The sequence below is a fragment of the Mycena indigotica genome (assembly GCF_014461135.1).
Source record: "Mycena indigotica strain 171206Taipei chromosome Unknown Mind.scaff0008, whole genome shotgun sequence".
Lineage (NCBI taxonomy): Eukaryota > Fungi > Basidiomycota > Agaricomycetes > Agaricales > Mycenaceae > Mycena > Mycena indigotica.
In genome coordinates this window covers 3,052,396-3,067,793 of record NW_023503007.1, presented here as the reverse complement: position 1 = coordinate 3,067,793, position 15,398 = coordinate 3,052,396, and the positions used below count along the sequence as shown (strand labels likewise).

The following is a 15,398-nucleotide window of genomic DNA, read 5'->3' as shown; positions in this document are numbered from 1 at the left end:
GCAGTTCTCGAAATACTCGCACCCAACACCATGACGATACCTCGGAAGATTCTTGCACTGGCAAATGCGAGAGTGGCCAACACCATGGAATGATCCAACCAGAAACTGGATCCGCCGGCGTTGGCATAAGGGTCCTAACACTTCATGTCTCCTGACTGCTCTCCCGAAAGTGCAGCCAATATCGTAACCAAAGGCAATTGAGCAGTTGAGCGTCCTGGCCATATGGTTTACAATAGCCATGCCATACTTGAACCTGGAAATAATGTCAACAACTATGTCAACAACCATATGGATGAGATGAGTGATATACCAGTGATTGCTGATTCACCAGTAATCATAATCGCTGACCCACCAGTGATCACTGGTGGGTCACTGGTGGGTCAGTGATGGCTGATGGAGAGTCTTGGGGACAATAAACCAGTACGCACATTTCCCCACTGCGGACCATGTCCACCAGAACCATGACAAAGTTGTGGCGACAAAGACAAGGCAGAACCCCAGTCTCCTCATAGGCTTGCTGAGCCAATGTGGTGAGACGCTCTTGCATGTTCTTCCATCGTTCATCAGGGCAGTAATACTCCTCCGGTCGCTGGTAGTTGGAATTTCGGAGTTCCTCCTCATATGCCGCTTTAAGTATGTTAATATGCTCTTTGGCCCACAGATCAACTTCTTCCCGGGAGAGATAATAGTCTCCTGCCTCCTTGCAATTGTCAGTGCGCTCATTTCGTGACACAGGGTTGAGTCGCTTAAGACTGTTATTCCCATCAAGGGTGCACTCCATCTCTGGGTCCAACGGATGGTCATCTTGGAGATTATACTGGCATGCTGGGCATGTGTTCTGAATGCGCCAGTGGGGAGTGTCCCGACCAAGCGCAGCGGCAGCACGGGAATCAGCAACAGCACGGACATCCAGATAGGCATCGAGGGCAGTGCGGAAGAGGGCAGGAAAGTTGTGATTTGATTCCACCATATGCATATCACACATGGCTAAGCAAAAAGCTTGAATCGAAAGCCGTGGAGAGCGGAGAAACATGCTGCGATTGTCAGGGGAAACCCTGATGCCGTCACTTGATCCCATCAAGCGCCGCGTCTCCGCTCGCGTCTCCACGTCTCCGCTCGTGTTTCCGTGTCTCCACACCCTGACGCTCTCCCTCCACTGCCCGCACCACATCCCACATCCAGTAATCCCTAGTCTTCGACTTCCCTGGCCACCCCTTTCCGGGACCCTCTCCGGAGTCACCATCAGGGATCACTAATGCCATCGGAGACCTCTCCGGATGTGGATGCACCACTTCCCTCTAGACCTTGAGCCTATGGCCTGCCAGCCTCTCTGGGCTGTCACTTATCAAGGTCTCCCTACGATCTCTACCTGCTGGACCTCTTAGGTGTCTCCAACCTATGTCAGCGTTCGGGCTTACGTTCGGATGGCTGAGCCTCGCCATGGCTCCGCTTCCCACTCCGCCACCACGGCCCCCGTCATCGGGTCTCCCTTTGGGTGAGGCCTACTGCCGTTAAGGCTCGTGCCTACTGCAGCGCCCCAGGCTGCACGCCCTCACACCCACCTCTCTGGAGACGTCCGGGGACGTCTCCGAGTGACCCTCCTGTCGCTACCCTCCAGTGGTCATGGCTGGCCGCCATTCCCATTGGTCCTCTCCGACACTCCCTGGCCCTTGGGCTGACCAGACTCCTTCCCTTTCCGCTCCACGCCTTCCCTTTCCGTTTCCGGCCGTCACGTCACGGTCACACACCCGGAGTCGATTCCGATTCCGGTTCCGATTCCGGTTGTCACGGTCACGGTCACAAGCGGAGACGCTCAGAGGCAGCCTGGACCTCCCGAAGCCCTTCTTAGGCCTTCTAAGGATGCCTGGGCTCCTCCCTTGGCATCACGGTCCCAAACCTGCCTCTCCGGAGCTTCGAGGGCTACTCGACGCTCACCTAGGGTCCATTAGCGACACCTGACTTCTCCCATGCGTCGTTCGTCGCTATGCAGTCACTCTATCATTACTCCGGTCACTAGTATATAGTAGTGCACCTGAGCAGAGGGCTCCTTGGCTTGTTCTCTAAGGATTCCCCCTCTGCTCAGGACTCTGATTTCGAGCCTCGCGAGGTTGCCCTTACAGCGATACAGCTCCAGGGCACGGACTGTCACAACAGTGTTGATGACTTCAACCGAACATGGAAAGAGTCCCATGCGCACACAAGCGGCAGGCTTTGATAGTCCATTCCGTGGAACCCTAAGTGAAGCCTCTCGAGTACCTTTCCTAGAGGTCAGACATAAGAGCTAAATGACAAGACATGGTTACCCACCAAAGACGTCAACAACATGGACTTTCATAATCTCTGCGCCAGCAATAGGGGTCCATCGCCGCTCCCATGGTGCCTGACGAGATGTAGGGTTGGCCCGCCAGTCCAAATATGCATCTGTCATGTGTTCACGGTGCTGACGGAAGCCATTGACTACCCTCTGTGTCCTGTCACTGCGGTCAGGTTGAGTTGAGCGTCTGAGAGTTTGTGTCAGTCATGACCGACACGTTAGCGATCACCGACGCACTAGCTATTGCCGACGCGCCAGTGGTATTCACCTTAGTTCTTCCATCATCTCCTCTAGTAATCTCCGTCCTTCCTCTCGCTGCTCCTCAGTGTGAAGGGCGTCCTCCTGACCCACTTCATCAACAGCACTCTGCATCTCAGCAAAGCTCATGCCCTCATCCAACGGTGCAGCGAGGTCGTTGCCAAACATGTCGTTATCATCGCTATCGCTATCGTCATTCTGGGACGTCTTGGCAGCCTCCAGGTCCACTCTGGCTTGTTCTGGGGCTGCCTGAGCTTCTGTGAAGGAGTAAGAGGATAGCTTACCTGCAGCTGCCTGTTCCTCTAACTTTTGCCTCCTCTGCAGTGCAGCTAGACTCTTGGCTGCAAGTTCTGAGTCGGACTGTATGCGTGGCAATGCAGCCGCCATGACGGGATCCTTGCGTTTCCTCTTCCTCCTTGGAGGCAGCGGATGGTCGCCGTTGTACTCCCGGACCGGACCAAAGAGCTGGTCGACACTGGTGATAGGCATAGTGAATAAGTGACTAGTGACTGTCACCGGCGTTCCATTCCGACGCACCATGTTCCCAGGCCATCATAGCTGATCACTGACGTGGTCTATCATCACCAATGTAGGCTATTATCACTGATGTGGTCTATCATCACCGACGCAGGCTATTATCACCGACGCAGGCTATTATCACCGACGTAGGCCACTATCACTGACGTAGGCTATTATCACCGACGCAGGGTATTATCACCGACGTAGGCCACTATCACCGACGTAGGCTATTATCACCGACGTAGGCCACTATCACCGACGTAGGCCACTATCACCGACGTGACAGAATATCACTGATGTCCTGCAATCACTGACGTATGACGTAGTTCCATCACTGACGTGGTAGAACATCGCTGACATATCACTAACGTAGTCAAGAGTCAAAGGAATGTCGTGCTGACATAGCCGACGTGCTGATTACCGACGCAGATGTTAGTCCTTTGTGATGAAACATATTTTATAACAGAAAAAAAGATACATTAGGGATTGGTAGACTCTACAGAGACCACAGGGTCCAGAGCGTGTTCCTAGCCTCTTATCCCAACCCACATATCGCCCTTGTACTCCCCTCGACGGACATGGTCTCGATTTGCCAGGTTGTCTACACAGTGTGCCAAGAATTGCACAATCTCCTCCAGCTCATTGGCCTCACGAAACTCCACAGTGCAGTTCTTATCAGCAGCCTGCAGCTCATAGGCAGCATGCTGGGCTAGTGGCCTGATTGAAATCAGTGATTGTATCAATGGCACATAAAGATACTGGGACTCACTCCTGAGTGAGAAGGCGGACCTCATGTCTTTCTACAACTACCCAAACACAAGCTGGATGAACCAGGGTAGCTACTGGAATACCTTGATGAATGTTGGAGGAAAGCCTGTGGGGGCTAGACCTAGGAGAGGCTGGTGGGGTCATAGTTGCAGTAGCCAAGGGTGGAGGAGGGGAGGGATAATGGATGGGAGGGGGTCTGGTTATTTCCTCTATGATGTCCAGTAGAGAACCAGGAATGGGACTGGGGTGAGCAGCCTTGAAAAGGTAGCGTGCAACCTCTGAGATGGCAGAGTAGTAGTTGGTGGAATAGCGTAGGCTGCTACTGGTCCTCTCCTTGGGAGGGAGAGCCTCAAGAGCTCACCCACTGGTGCAGATGAGTGTGTATATAGCAAGGGAGAATGTGTGACACACAATGACTGATAAACCCCCAGCTGTGGTCCATACATAACCATGAACCAAAGAAAGTCCGAGCCCAAATCCTCATTCTTGTAAGTCTTGTTGACCTCTATATCGCTCCATATGTCGTGGTACAGTGGTCATAGTGCGAGTGAGAAGATGATAACCGATGTCCAACCGATGTTGATCACCAGACTGGTCAGCCTTAAGTGCTGAGTCGCTGATGCGTCTTGTATCACTGACAAGTCTTGGATCACTGACGTGTCTTGGATCACTGACGCATCTTGGATCACTGACACGTCTTGGATCACTGACACGTCTTGGATCACTGACACGTCTGCAACGTATGTCAGGGGAACCCCCGCTTCGGCCTCCTTCGGACCCTCCGAACGCATCCGAGGCGCATCCGACCGGCGCCCCCTCGGACGCTCCGACCCACCCCGACCATCGTCCACGGCCTCCTTCGCCCGCACAATCACCGATCCGTCAAGACCCTCCCAACGATCACCTTGGGACAGAGCCTGCGACGCCGCTCAGGCCTTCTGCGCTCTACGTCGGCAGTTACGGACGACCAGTATATAGTTGGCGCCCTAGCAGGCGGACCCTTAGAGTTTCTTCTCTTTGGATCCTCCCCTGCTAGGTCGGTCCCTCCGTGTATTTCCTGTAGTCTTATTCACGCTTTGGATCCTCCCCTGCTAGGCTTTCGTCGGAGTCTCCAGGGTTGCCCTTACAGCAGAAGAAACTCTCTACGGGATTAACCGGTCAAGATTGCCAGGTTTGGTGCTGACTCAGGCTCGGAGTACGAGTCCGTACCCCCTCGTCACCGCCCCTGCCACTTGACCCCTCCTCCTCTGCTCTTGTCGTCTTTACGCCCGCTATGTCTACCGGAGCTGCTCCGGACGCTGACGCATGCATGGACGCACTTGAGGCGAAACTAGACAACCTCACCAATATCCTCACCCACCTTGCTTCCCAGGCTTCCGCTGCCGCACCACCCTCCGGCAGCTCCCGAACCGCCTGGCATCTCCGAATGCCCCCGACGGATGCGTTATTTGGTGACATTACTGTCGCCTCAAAACTGGTCTTACGACCAAACCCCCCGTTTGCGTTTAACGGAGATCGCAAACGCCGCCGCGCCTTTCCTATACGCGGTCAAAACCTACGCTCGGCTTGCCCCGGAGGCCTTCATAGTTAACGGAGAGCCGAGCGAAGAAAAGGCCGTCCGCTACGCCATGTCCTATATGGCGGAGGGACCTGCTCAGCAATGGGCAGAGCGTCATGGGAGCAAAAACCCCTTCCCTTTCCCTCGGTGGAGCCAGTTCCTCTCCGAGTTTCGCCTTCGGTTCGTCGAGGAAAACGAACAGGACCTCGCGCTCGCTAAGTTGGAAGCGGGGTTATCACATGGGAACGCGGGATGTCTACGGATACACCGACGACTTCGAGGACTTGATGGACCTCGCTGGCTTCAAGACGCGTTGGTTAAGGTAACCAAGTACCGCCACGGACTTGACCCCTTGATCAACAACGGCATCACCTCTTCGAACGACCCCCCAGACCTCCGTGACTATCTGGGCTGGCGCACTCGGGCTTTCCGACAATATGAAGCCCTGGTGCGAGAAGCTCATTAAGGGAACGGCTACCCCGCGGACCGCCTGGGAGCCCCGCGGCGCCTTCCCCATCACTCGTTCGGCAACTCCGTTCCCCATCCGCCCGGTGGCCCCGCCTGTGCCACCCGCGGCCCGCGCCCCGTCCCGGTACCTCCGGCTCCCGTCCCCTATGGAGCTGGATCGTACTAGGGCTCGGGGTGCCCCTCGTCGAGCCTGCTTCAGATGCGGCGACCCCAACCATTTGGCTCGGGACTGTCCGCTCCCCGCCCGACGTCCGCCATGTGGACATCCTCGACGAGGTAATCCAGCAACTTGGCGATGAGATGCTGGGAGAGCTGCTTGCGCGGTTGTCCGATACTGCGGCCTTAGCGGAGGCGCATTCGGAGGCTCCGGCAGAGGATTTTGTCCCCGCGACGAGTGACTGGGTGTGCCCTCGTTCGCGTCCATAAATCGTTTCACTTGTTTGTATGATGAATCAACTCCCTTGCCCTACAACGAGCCCGAAACGAAAGACGCACCCTCTGCCCCCCTCCGAAGCCCCCGTTCGGATTCGCCGACTTGCCTGGGAGAAAAAGCTACCTGGCAGTTATACCATCTCTGCCGCTCCTGGCGTTAACTCGCTGCACCTCCCCCCTTGAACTTGAGTCCACTGCGAACGCGCTCAAGCTCTCCCTCTCGGGTCTGGTCGACTGCGGAGCTACTTCGGACTTTATCGACACAGAATATGTCAACCGGAATAATGTGCCAGTCCGAAATCTCTCAGTACCCATCCCGGTCTACAACGTCGACGGCACCCCCAATGATGCTGGGTCTATTCGCCAAATCGCGGACCTCGTTCTACGGTACAACGGACACTCCGAACGCGTTCAGCTGGCTGTAACCCACCTTGGGAAACAGGACCTGATACTCGGATACTCCTGGCTCAAAAAGCATAACCCCGAGATCAACTGGGAAACAAAGGAGGTGAAAATGAGTCGTTGCCCCCTGCAGCTGCTCTACCTGCCGTGACGAAGAGCGGACCGAACGCGCTGAGGTTCGGCGGCTCCGACTCCTTAAATCACGACTACTTGGGGCGCCTTCCCCACTGTTTGCGCTATCGATATCGCTGGCCCAGATGATGCTGACGACGAGCTCGGAGCTGCTTCGGACCCTCCGGAGCCCTCACCAGATCTCGACGGCGACGAGCATCTTGAAGACGGCGACCGCATCTTCTACACCTCCTTTTGCCCAGTTGAGGAGATCCGCGGCGGCAGTACAGTGTCCCAACGCCTTGCAGAGGCCTTCGCCCGTAACTCGGCCCCTCCGCCTCGGAGATCCCGGACTGGGCCAAGGAGTTCCAAGACGTCTTCGACAAGGAGTCCTTTGACACGTTACCAGAACGAAGGGCTTGGGACCACGCTATCGAACTCGTCCCCGACGCGAAGCCCGCTAACTGCAAGGTGTATCCGATCTCCCCCTCGAACAGCGCGAACTTGACGAGTTCATCGAGGAAGGACTTGCCACAGGCCGTATTCGCCCTTCGAAATCTCCGATGGCCTCCCCGTCTTCTTCGTTAAGAAAAAGGACGGAGGGCTTCGGTTTGTCCAGGACTACCGCGCCCTCAACGCAATGACGATTAAGAACCGGTACCCCCTTCCGTTGATTAACGACCTTATCAACAGGCTCAAGGGCGCTCGTTACTTCACCAAACTCGGCGTTCGCTGGGGTTTTAATAACGTCCGGATTAAAGAAGGAGACGAGTGGAAGGCGGCCTTTCGGACTAACCGAGGGTTGTTCGAACCTTTGGTGATGTATTTCGGCCTGACAAACTCCCCTGACGTTCCAAACGATGATGAATGACATTTTCCAGGATCTCATTCTTTCAGGCGACGTTATGATCTACCTCGACGACATCCTTATCGCACATTCGGACCTCCGCAAGCACCGCGAGATCGTCCGGGAGGTCCTTCGGCGGCTCCGAATGCACAAGTTGTACCTTCGCAAGGAAAAGTGCGACTTGAGAAATCGTCAATCGAGTACTTGGGGGTCATTATCTCGCACAACCATGTCGAAATGGACCCCGTTAAGGTCGCCGGAGTCTCCGCATGGCCTCCGCCCGAAAACAAGAAGGACGTTCAGCAGTTCCTGGGGTTTGCTAATTTCTACCGCAGGTTCATTCGGGATTTCTGCGGGCCTGGCGCAACCTCTCTTTGCGCTCACCAAGAAAGACCAGAAATGGACCTGGGGAGACGCCTAAGCCGCCGCCTTTCAAGCCATCAAGGACGCGGTCGTATCAGAACCTGTCTTAGCGATCCCGGACGACTCTCGGCCTTTCCGACTTGAAGCAGACAGCTCAGATTATGCGACGGGGGCGGTTCTTTCACAACAATCCGCCCCGGACGGGAAGTGGCACCCTGTAGCGTTCTATTCCAAAAGCTTAAATGATGTCCAGCGCAACTACGAGATTCACGACAAGGAGATGCTCGCGATCATCCGCGCACTCGAGGAGTATCGGCATTTCCTCGAGGGCGCCGCGCATCCGGTTGAGATCTGGACTGACCATAAGAACTTGGAATACTTCCGAAAGGCGCAACACCTTAATCGTCGGCAAGCCCGATGGTCGCTGTACCTTTCCAGGTTTGACTTTACGCTGCACCACGTCCCCAGGTCGCCAGATGGGCCGTCCCGATGCTCTCTCCCGCCCGGCCTGACCACGGTATCTCCGACGACAACTCGGATGTCACCCTCTTACGCCCCGAACTGTTCCACGTTCGCGCTTGAGGCCGTCACTGTCTCTGGGCCTGGCTCCGAACTTGTCCGCGACATCAAGGAAGCGCTATCCGGTGAGCCTGACCTAGAGGAACCCGTCGCACTTGCGGCTCCAGCTCATATAGCTGTATCTTTGCAAAAGATGAGGGCTGAGCTGCAAGGCTGTAATGCAAAAGATAAGGGCAAGTGCCCAAAGAAAAACTTATAAACAATAAAATAATTACTTATAGGCCCTCTGGCGGGTTTTGACTGATGGGATCAGTGCATTCAGATAATATTACTTAATGTGGAACGATTTTTGATTGCCATCACTAGATCTAATGACCAGGTGATGCCACATCAGTCTTACTTAATCTCTGAATTTATTTCCTTATTTCTGCCATATAAGTCCAAAGTATTACCATACGAGTATTCGGCCTGAAGAAAAGGTGATTTATATGACTATATCAATTTTTAGCTTAGTCATATCTTTCAATTCCATTGAGAAATTCAATAATTAAACCCTGTTTCACATCTTTTGCATTAGAGCCTTGCAGCTCAGCCCACATCTTTTGCAAAGAATGGGCTATATAGGGTGGCGGCTCGGCAACTCTTGAAGGTCCGAGGTCAAGCTCGGGGCCCCCGCTCATCGCGTTCGGATGAGTGGGCCGTCTCAGGCGACCTCCTGTACTTCCGCGGCAAGGTCGTAGTCCCCAAAGACAAAGACCTGAGGAGGCGCATTATAGAGCTCTGCCACGACACGCGTGTCGCCGGACATGCCGGGCGGTTCAAGACCCTGGAGTTGGTTTCGCGCAACTACTGGTGGCCACAGATGTCCCGCCATATCGGACGCTACGTCGCGACCTGCGACTTATGCTGTCGTCGAAGGCCCTCCAGGGCTTCCGCACGGGGAGCTACATCCAACCGAAGTCCCCCGAGCGCTGGCACACGGTCACTGTGGACTTCATCGTCGAGCTCCCCGAGGCCCATGGGTATGACGCGGTTATGGTAGTGGTTGACGCCCTCGGGAAACGCGCTCACTTCACCGAATGCCATACGACAATAGACGCGGGTCGGAGCTGCCCGCTTGTACTATCGGAACGTCTGGAGACACCACGGAACCCCCGAGAAGTACATTTCGGACCGTGGTTCGCAGTTCATCGCTGACTTCACGCGAACTCTGGCGCTTAATTGGCGTCAAGCCGGCTACCTCTACGGCTTACCACCCGCAGACCGACGGACAAACCGAACGCGTTAACCAGGAGCTCGAGCAGTACATCCGAATCTTCACCAACTACCAACAAGACGACTGGGACGAGCTTATCCCTGCTGCTGAGTTCGCCTATAACAACCACCGTTCACTCCTCCACTCAACAGGTACCCTTTATGACGGACACTGGCCGGCTCCCCCGAATGGGTTTCGAGCCGGGCACCCGCTCAGAGTTGGAGTCAGTGAACGAGTTTCGCGATCGGATAGCGAACGGCGTCTCCGAGGCGAAGGCCGCGCTCGTCAAAGCCAAAGACGAGTATAAACGGTACTACGATCGGAGACGATCGGACGCTCCGAATATTCAAGTTGGTGATAAGGTTTGGTTAGATGCCTCTGACATCAGAACAACTCGGCCCTCCGAGAAGTTCTCCCACAAGCGCCTCGGACCGTTCAAGGTGCTCGCAGAGGTTAGCAAAGGTGCCTACAAGCTCGACCTCCCCCCGTTACTCCAAGCTCCACCCCGTCTTCCCCGTTGTTAAACTCGAGCTCGCTCAGGACGACCCCCTTCAATGGACGACCCGGCTACGACGAACCGCCCCCGAACTAGAGGACGGAGTCCCCGAATGGGAAGTCGAGGAAATCTTGGATGCCAGGATAAGGTATAAGCGTCTTAACTACTTCGTCAGGTGGAAAGGCTACGATGCTTCGCACGACGACTCGTGGGTTCGGTTCGACCGTGTCTTCGCCAGACAAAATTGCGGACTTCTATCGGAGGTACCCAGGTAAACCACGGCACATCGCCTCAGCGACCTTCGACTCCTTGCCCTTCCGAACTATGCGTCGGGACGCCGCATTCAAAGGGGGGGTGATGTCAGGGGAACCCCGCCTGGCCTCCTTCGGACCCTCCGAACGCATCCGAGGCGCATCCGACCGGCGCCCTCGGACGCTCCGACCCACCCCGACCATCATCCACGGCCTCCTTCGCCCGCACAATCACCGATCCGTCAAGACCCTCCCAACGATCACCTTGGGACAGAGCCTGTGACGCCGCTCAGGCCTTCTGCGCTCTACGTCGGCAGTTACGGACGACCAGTATATAGTTGGCGCCCTAGCAGGCGGACCCTTAGAGTTTCTTCTCTTTGGATCCTCCCCTGCTAGGTCGGTCCCTCCGTGTATTTCCTGTAGTCTTATTCACGCTTTGGATCCTCCCCTGCTAGGCTTTCATCGGAGTCTCCAGGGTTGCCCTTACAACGTAACTGACTTGCGTGATTATCTTATTGTTGGTATTCAACTGGTTTGTAGAGTACATGAATTGAAAAAACCACTCGACGAGCAGTGTTGGTGGCCTCTCGCTGCTGGCGCGGCTTGACCCAATCAACGGCACGTAATGCTTCCTTTCTGGGAAAGCGTGGGAGGTGCGCGCACGGTGCGCGCGATCGCCTTCGCTTAGGGCATCTTAGCCGCTCACGATCACGGCCTGTCCACAGCTTACTAGCCGTAGATCAGAGGTAGGTGAGGTGACCTACTCCAATCGTCCTTGATAGAAAAACAGTTTGTCGCTGGCCCGAACGGATCATGACCTGATGCTGACGTGACCGAGGAAGACATTCCCACACTCTTCTGCTTTGCTCCTCTCACTCTCTTGACCCGCACGATCTTTGCTGGCGTTGGATGTCTGCTAGGGAACGACGGAATGGCCATGCGAAACTAGCTTCAGACAGCGTTGATACTGGCGTCCAACTATCTGAAGCTGCACCTGCACTACTCGACCTATCCACGATTCTCTCGATGGTCTTGGGCGGATGTTGCGTGTGAGTTATGAAAGGCACCACGCATTTCCCGCCTAAGCTCATTGGTAGAAATGTATGGGCATATGAGCAACTGCTAAACATGAATGCGCGAATAGGTGTGTCTACCCGCACCTGACTAGAAATAATGGTCATAACTTCTGTTCAGGTTCTGCCCTAACTTTTTCGCAAGTTGTTTTTATCACACTCCAAACCTTACCAAGGTTTCTTGTCTTTCACCCAACTTATCGATGGTTTCCTTCCGGTCTGAAGCCGCGTCAAGTGCCTATCTACCGCTGGGCGGTGCAGGTCGTTCTGCTCACTACGAGCGTTTTGCTCAATAATTGGGCCTTTGCTTATAAAGTTCCATTAACCATCCTCATCGTCTTTCGGTCTGCCGGTACGCACTGGTCTCCAGCTAGAAATATGTGTGAAGTTCAGGCTTGCAAGGGCTTCCCGTGTCCATGCTTTTTGGATTTATCGCCGGGAAGAGGTATTCGCCAACGCAAGTGGTGAGTTTCTGCTTTGATCTCCTGCACTTCTTTTCTCATTCACAAGAGTTATCGGTGCTCCTTGTTACAACTGGTGTAATACTAGTGACACTTGCTCGACCGTCTGCCAAGTCAGCTTCGTCTATCACCGAAGACCTGCAACAGTATACTGTCGGAATCTCGATGCTTACTGCGTCAATCGTCCTCACAGGCGTTGTTGGGCTCCTACAAGAGTGGACCTATACAACGTATGGGCCTTGTTGGCAGGAGGGCGTATTTTATACCGTGAGAAGACTGTCGTTTCCTTGTTACGTAGCTGAACCCAACCAGCACTTTCTGTCTCTGCCTGTCTTTGTCTTTCTCGTTGGAGATGTTGAGCAAGGCCTTCGCAGTCTCTCGGATGATACGGGGCGGGACACAAGTGCGCTTGGGTCATGGCTAATTCTCGGTTTAAATCTCTTCTCTCAACTCATTTGTGTATCTGGCGTCAACAGACTTTCGTCGGTTGGTCTCCGGTTTCGTGGACTAGTATGACTGATCTGACTGTCAACTAGGAAGTGTCGTCTGTTTCGACCAACATTGTGCTCACTACGCGGAAGGCAATCAGTCTGCTCTTCAGCGTATGGTGGTTTGGCAATGAGTGGAATGAGAAACTGGCGGCTGGAGCTAGTATGGTTTTCTTTGGAAGCCTGCTGTTCACAGCGGGAGGTTCCAAAAGGAAAAAGAGTAAGACTGATTAGATGGCTTTCACGGAGCAGAGATAGAATGTACCTAGATGTTGTTGGGTTAAGCAGGGTTCTGTGGGGCTGAAACGCTGAATAGACTGTCATAGGGTTGGACTCCTTCACCTGGATTGCATGGAAAACGTCCGATTTCGACAACTCACAGCACCCACGCTTGGCCGCGTCCTGCTCCGCGCCATCCCCCCACCACGAGCTCAAGGACGAAACTCGTGAACTCTTGTTTCATTCAGCAATGACCTCACAGAAAAATCGTTGGCCGTGGCAAGTTTTGATGTGACTGCGACGCTCACTTAAGTATCCCCACATCCCAACCTAGCAATGACGAGATCTTCTGCTGCTTCTTCTTCTTCTCGAGGATGTGCTGGCGTACTCTTTTGGGGGCTCTGATACTTTGCGTCTCTACGACGCTTGCTGATAGCTCAAGTCTTCAGAGTCAACTTTCTCTACCTGGCGTCACCTCATTCTTTCCTGGAGACCCGGGCTATGCTAATGCATCTCGGCCCTGTGAGTGCCATATCCAGGCCGTCTGTCCGCTTATTGTCTCTAAACGCAAAACGAATAGTCAACCTACGGTTCACGTTGGAGCCCATCGCAGTTGTCTATCCTGCATCCGTGAAAGAGGTATCGGAAATTGTCAAAATTGGCAAGGAGCACAACCTCCGTGTCTCTGCGCGGAGTGGTGGGGTGCGTATTATCTCTTTTCCCGAGCTCGGACTGATGGTACATTTAATGGCAGCACAGTTATATCGCCAATGGGCTCGGAGGAAGAAACGGCGCTCTGGTCATAGACATGTCCAATTTCAAGAAGATTTCTGTGAACTCGGCTGCAAAGACAGCGGTTATCGAGACTGGAAACAGGCTAGGTGACATTGCGCTTGCCTTGAATAACCATGGACTTGCGATGGTATACTCGCTCTCTATTCTTTAGTCCGAGGGAGTTTACTGACACTATCGACGTAGCCTCATGGAACCTGCCCATATGTGCGCATCAGTCGCATTTCCTGAGAATACGCTGAGGACTTCTAGGTTGGCATCGGTGGTCATTCATGTCAGTCACTGCTGGACCAATGAAATGTTTGCATTCCCAACCCTTGTAACAGCATACGGAGGCTTTGGCTTCTCTTCAAACATGTGGGGACTGACGCTTGACAATATCCTGTCTATCAGTTGCGTTTTTTTGGTCTAACTGCCAAAAGCGCCGTCAGCTGACCACAAAAATAGATCTCGTCCTTGCCAACGGCACCATAACCCAGGCTTCTCCTCGTCTCAATGCAGATCTCTTCTGGGTGAGCAATTTCTCCTTCCTTGGCGCGAACTAACGAGGCAAAGGCAATGCGTGGTGCAGGGCCCTCATTTGCCATCGCGACTTCGATTGAGTTCAAACTTTTCACGCCACCAGCTGCAGTGACAATTTTCAACTACAACTGGCAGCTCACAGCCACACAAGCCGCAAATGCGCTTGGCGCCTTCCAGACATTCATTGCGAAACATGACCCTCCTGCAGAGTTTGGCTCTGAAATCGTCGGTCCTTGTCGCATGCCGCCTGACTAGACAAATAACTGGCTCTAGGTCCTTACGCGGGGGCACGTTGAAGGAAATGTGACATTTGCTCTTGCTGGCGCATGGCATGCTGCCCCAGAGTTGTTAAACGCGACAGTTCAGCCTTTCCTTGACCGGATGCCGCCGTTGAACGACGTCAGTTTTTCTCAAGGGAACTGGCTCGCAGCACTTGAAAACCTCGGAGGAGGGAATCTCAACACAAGCGTAGCTCCTGATGGAACGGATACGTTCTTCGCAAAGTTTGCAACTGAATTACAAGTCGAGCACAGGACTAATCACACAACAGGTCACTCATGACACCAGAGGCATCCCCCATGAATGCGGCTGCCCTTGAAGCGTTCATGGAGACTGTTGCAACAGAGGGATTCACCACGAATGTGGTAAGCTTTCTGTCCCATCCGTTTCCCTCTCTTGATTTTGTACAGAGCTGGTTCTTCCAGGTAGGGGATGTGTTTTGACACAAGTGGACCCTTCAAAGTGCATTTCATCAGATTGAATTATTTGGAGGCGCAAACAGTGCGATCAATGCTGTGCCTTTGGACGCAACCGCGTTTGCCCATCGCAGTTCATTGTTCACCATCCAGTTCTACGCTTCGTCGATTGGAAATGTTCTGTTATTCCCGGACTTTGGGTTCACTTTCCTTGATCGTGAGTTGACCTATATCTCCGAGATGAAGCTTTGTAGCTTATTATCCAACGTAGACGTTGTCAATAACATCACAACACATAGCCCTCCTAATTGGGATTTCGGGTGCGTCGAAACGTATTAAAACTGACCAGCACTGAAAGTTGTTGTGGACAGAGCGTATACCAACTACATGGAAGACCAACTTCCTGACTGTGGGTCGCTAGTGACTTGTTTCAAGTTCTTTGTCTGATACCTTATTCTCCAGTCAAACGTCAATACTACGGCTCGCATTATCCGCGATTATTCGCACTCAAGAAGAAGCTTGACCCAACGGGTGTCTTCGATTTCCCTGTCGGAGTCGATGACTGAACGCTTCAGTTGTAGGTTAAA

The 15,398-nt window shown here is 53.8% G+C and overlaps 1 protein-coding gene across 1 annotated transcript; it reads left to right on the top strand.

The window, feature by feature from the left end:
- Window positions 1–11,470: 11,470 nt before the first annotated feature.
- On the top strand, window positions 11,471–15,377 carry MIND_00944900 (Glucooligosaccharide oxidase; the record flags this gene model as incomplete). Its single annotated transcript, XM_037366067.1, has 23 exons — window positions 11,471–11,610; window positions 11,659–11,705; window positions 11,756–11,986; window positions 12,037–12,098; window positions 12,147–12,362; window positions 12,408–12,581; window positions 12,632–12,803; window positions 12,910–13,093; window positions 13,137–13,324; window positions 13,383–13,504; window positions 13,557–13,724; window positions 13,781–13,801; window positions 13,847–13,868; window positions 13,921–13,986; window positions 14,042–14,106; window positions 14,150–14,341; window positions 14,390–14,619; window positions 14,667–14,760; window positions 14,806–14,820; window positions 14,872–15,028; window positions 15,083–15,131; window positions 15,183–15,220; window positions 15,274–15,377. The coding sequence occupies 23 exons, from the start codon at window positions 11,471–11,473 to the stop codon at window positions 15,375–15,377; spliced, it is 2,757 nt and encodes a 918-aa protein (XP_037217479.1).
- Window positions 15,378–15,398: the final 21 nt, after the last annotated feature.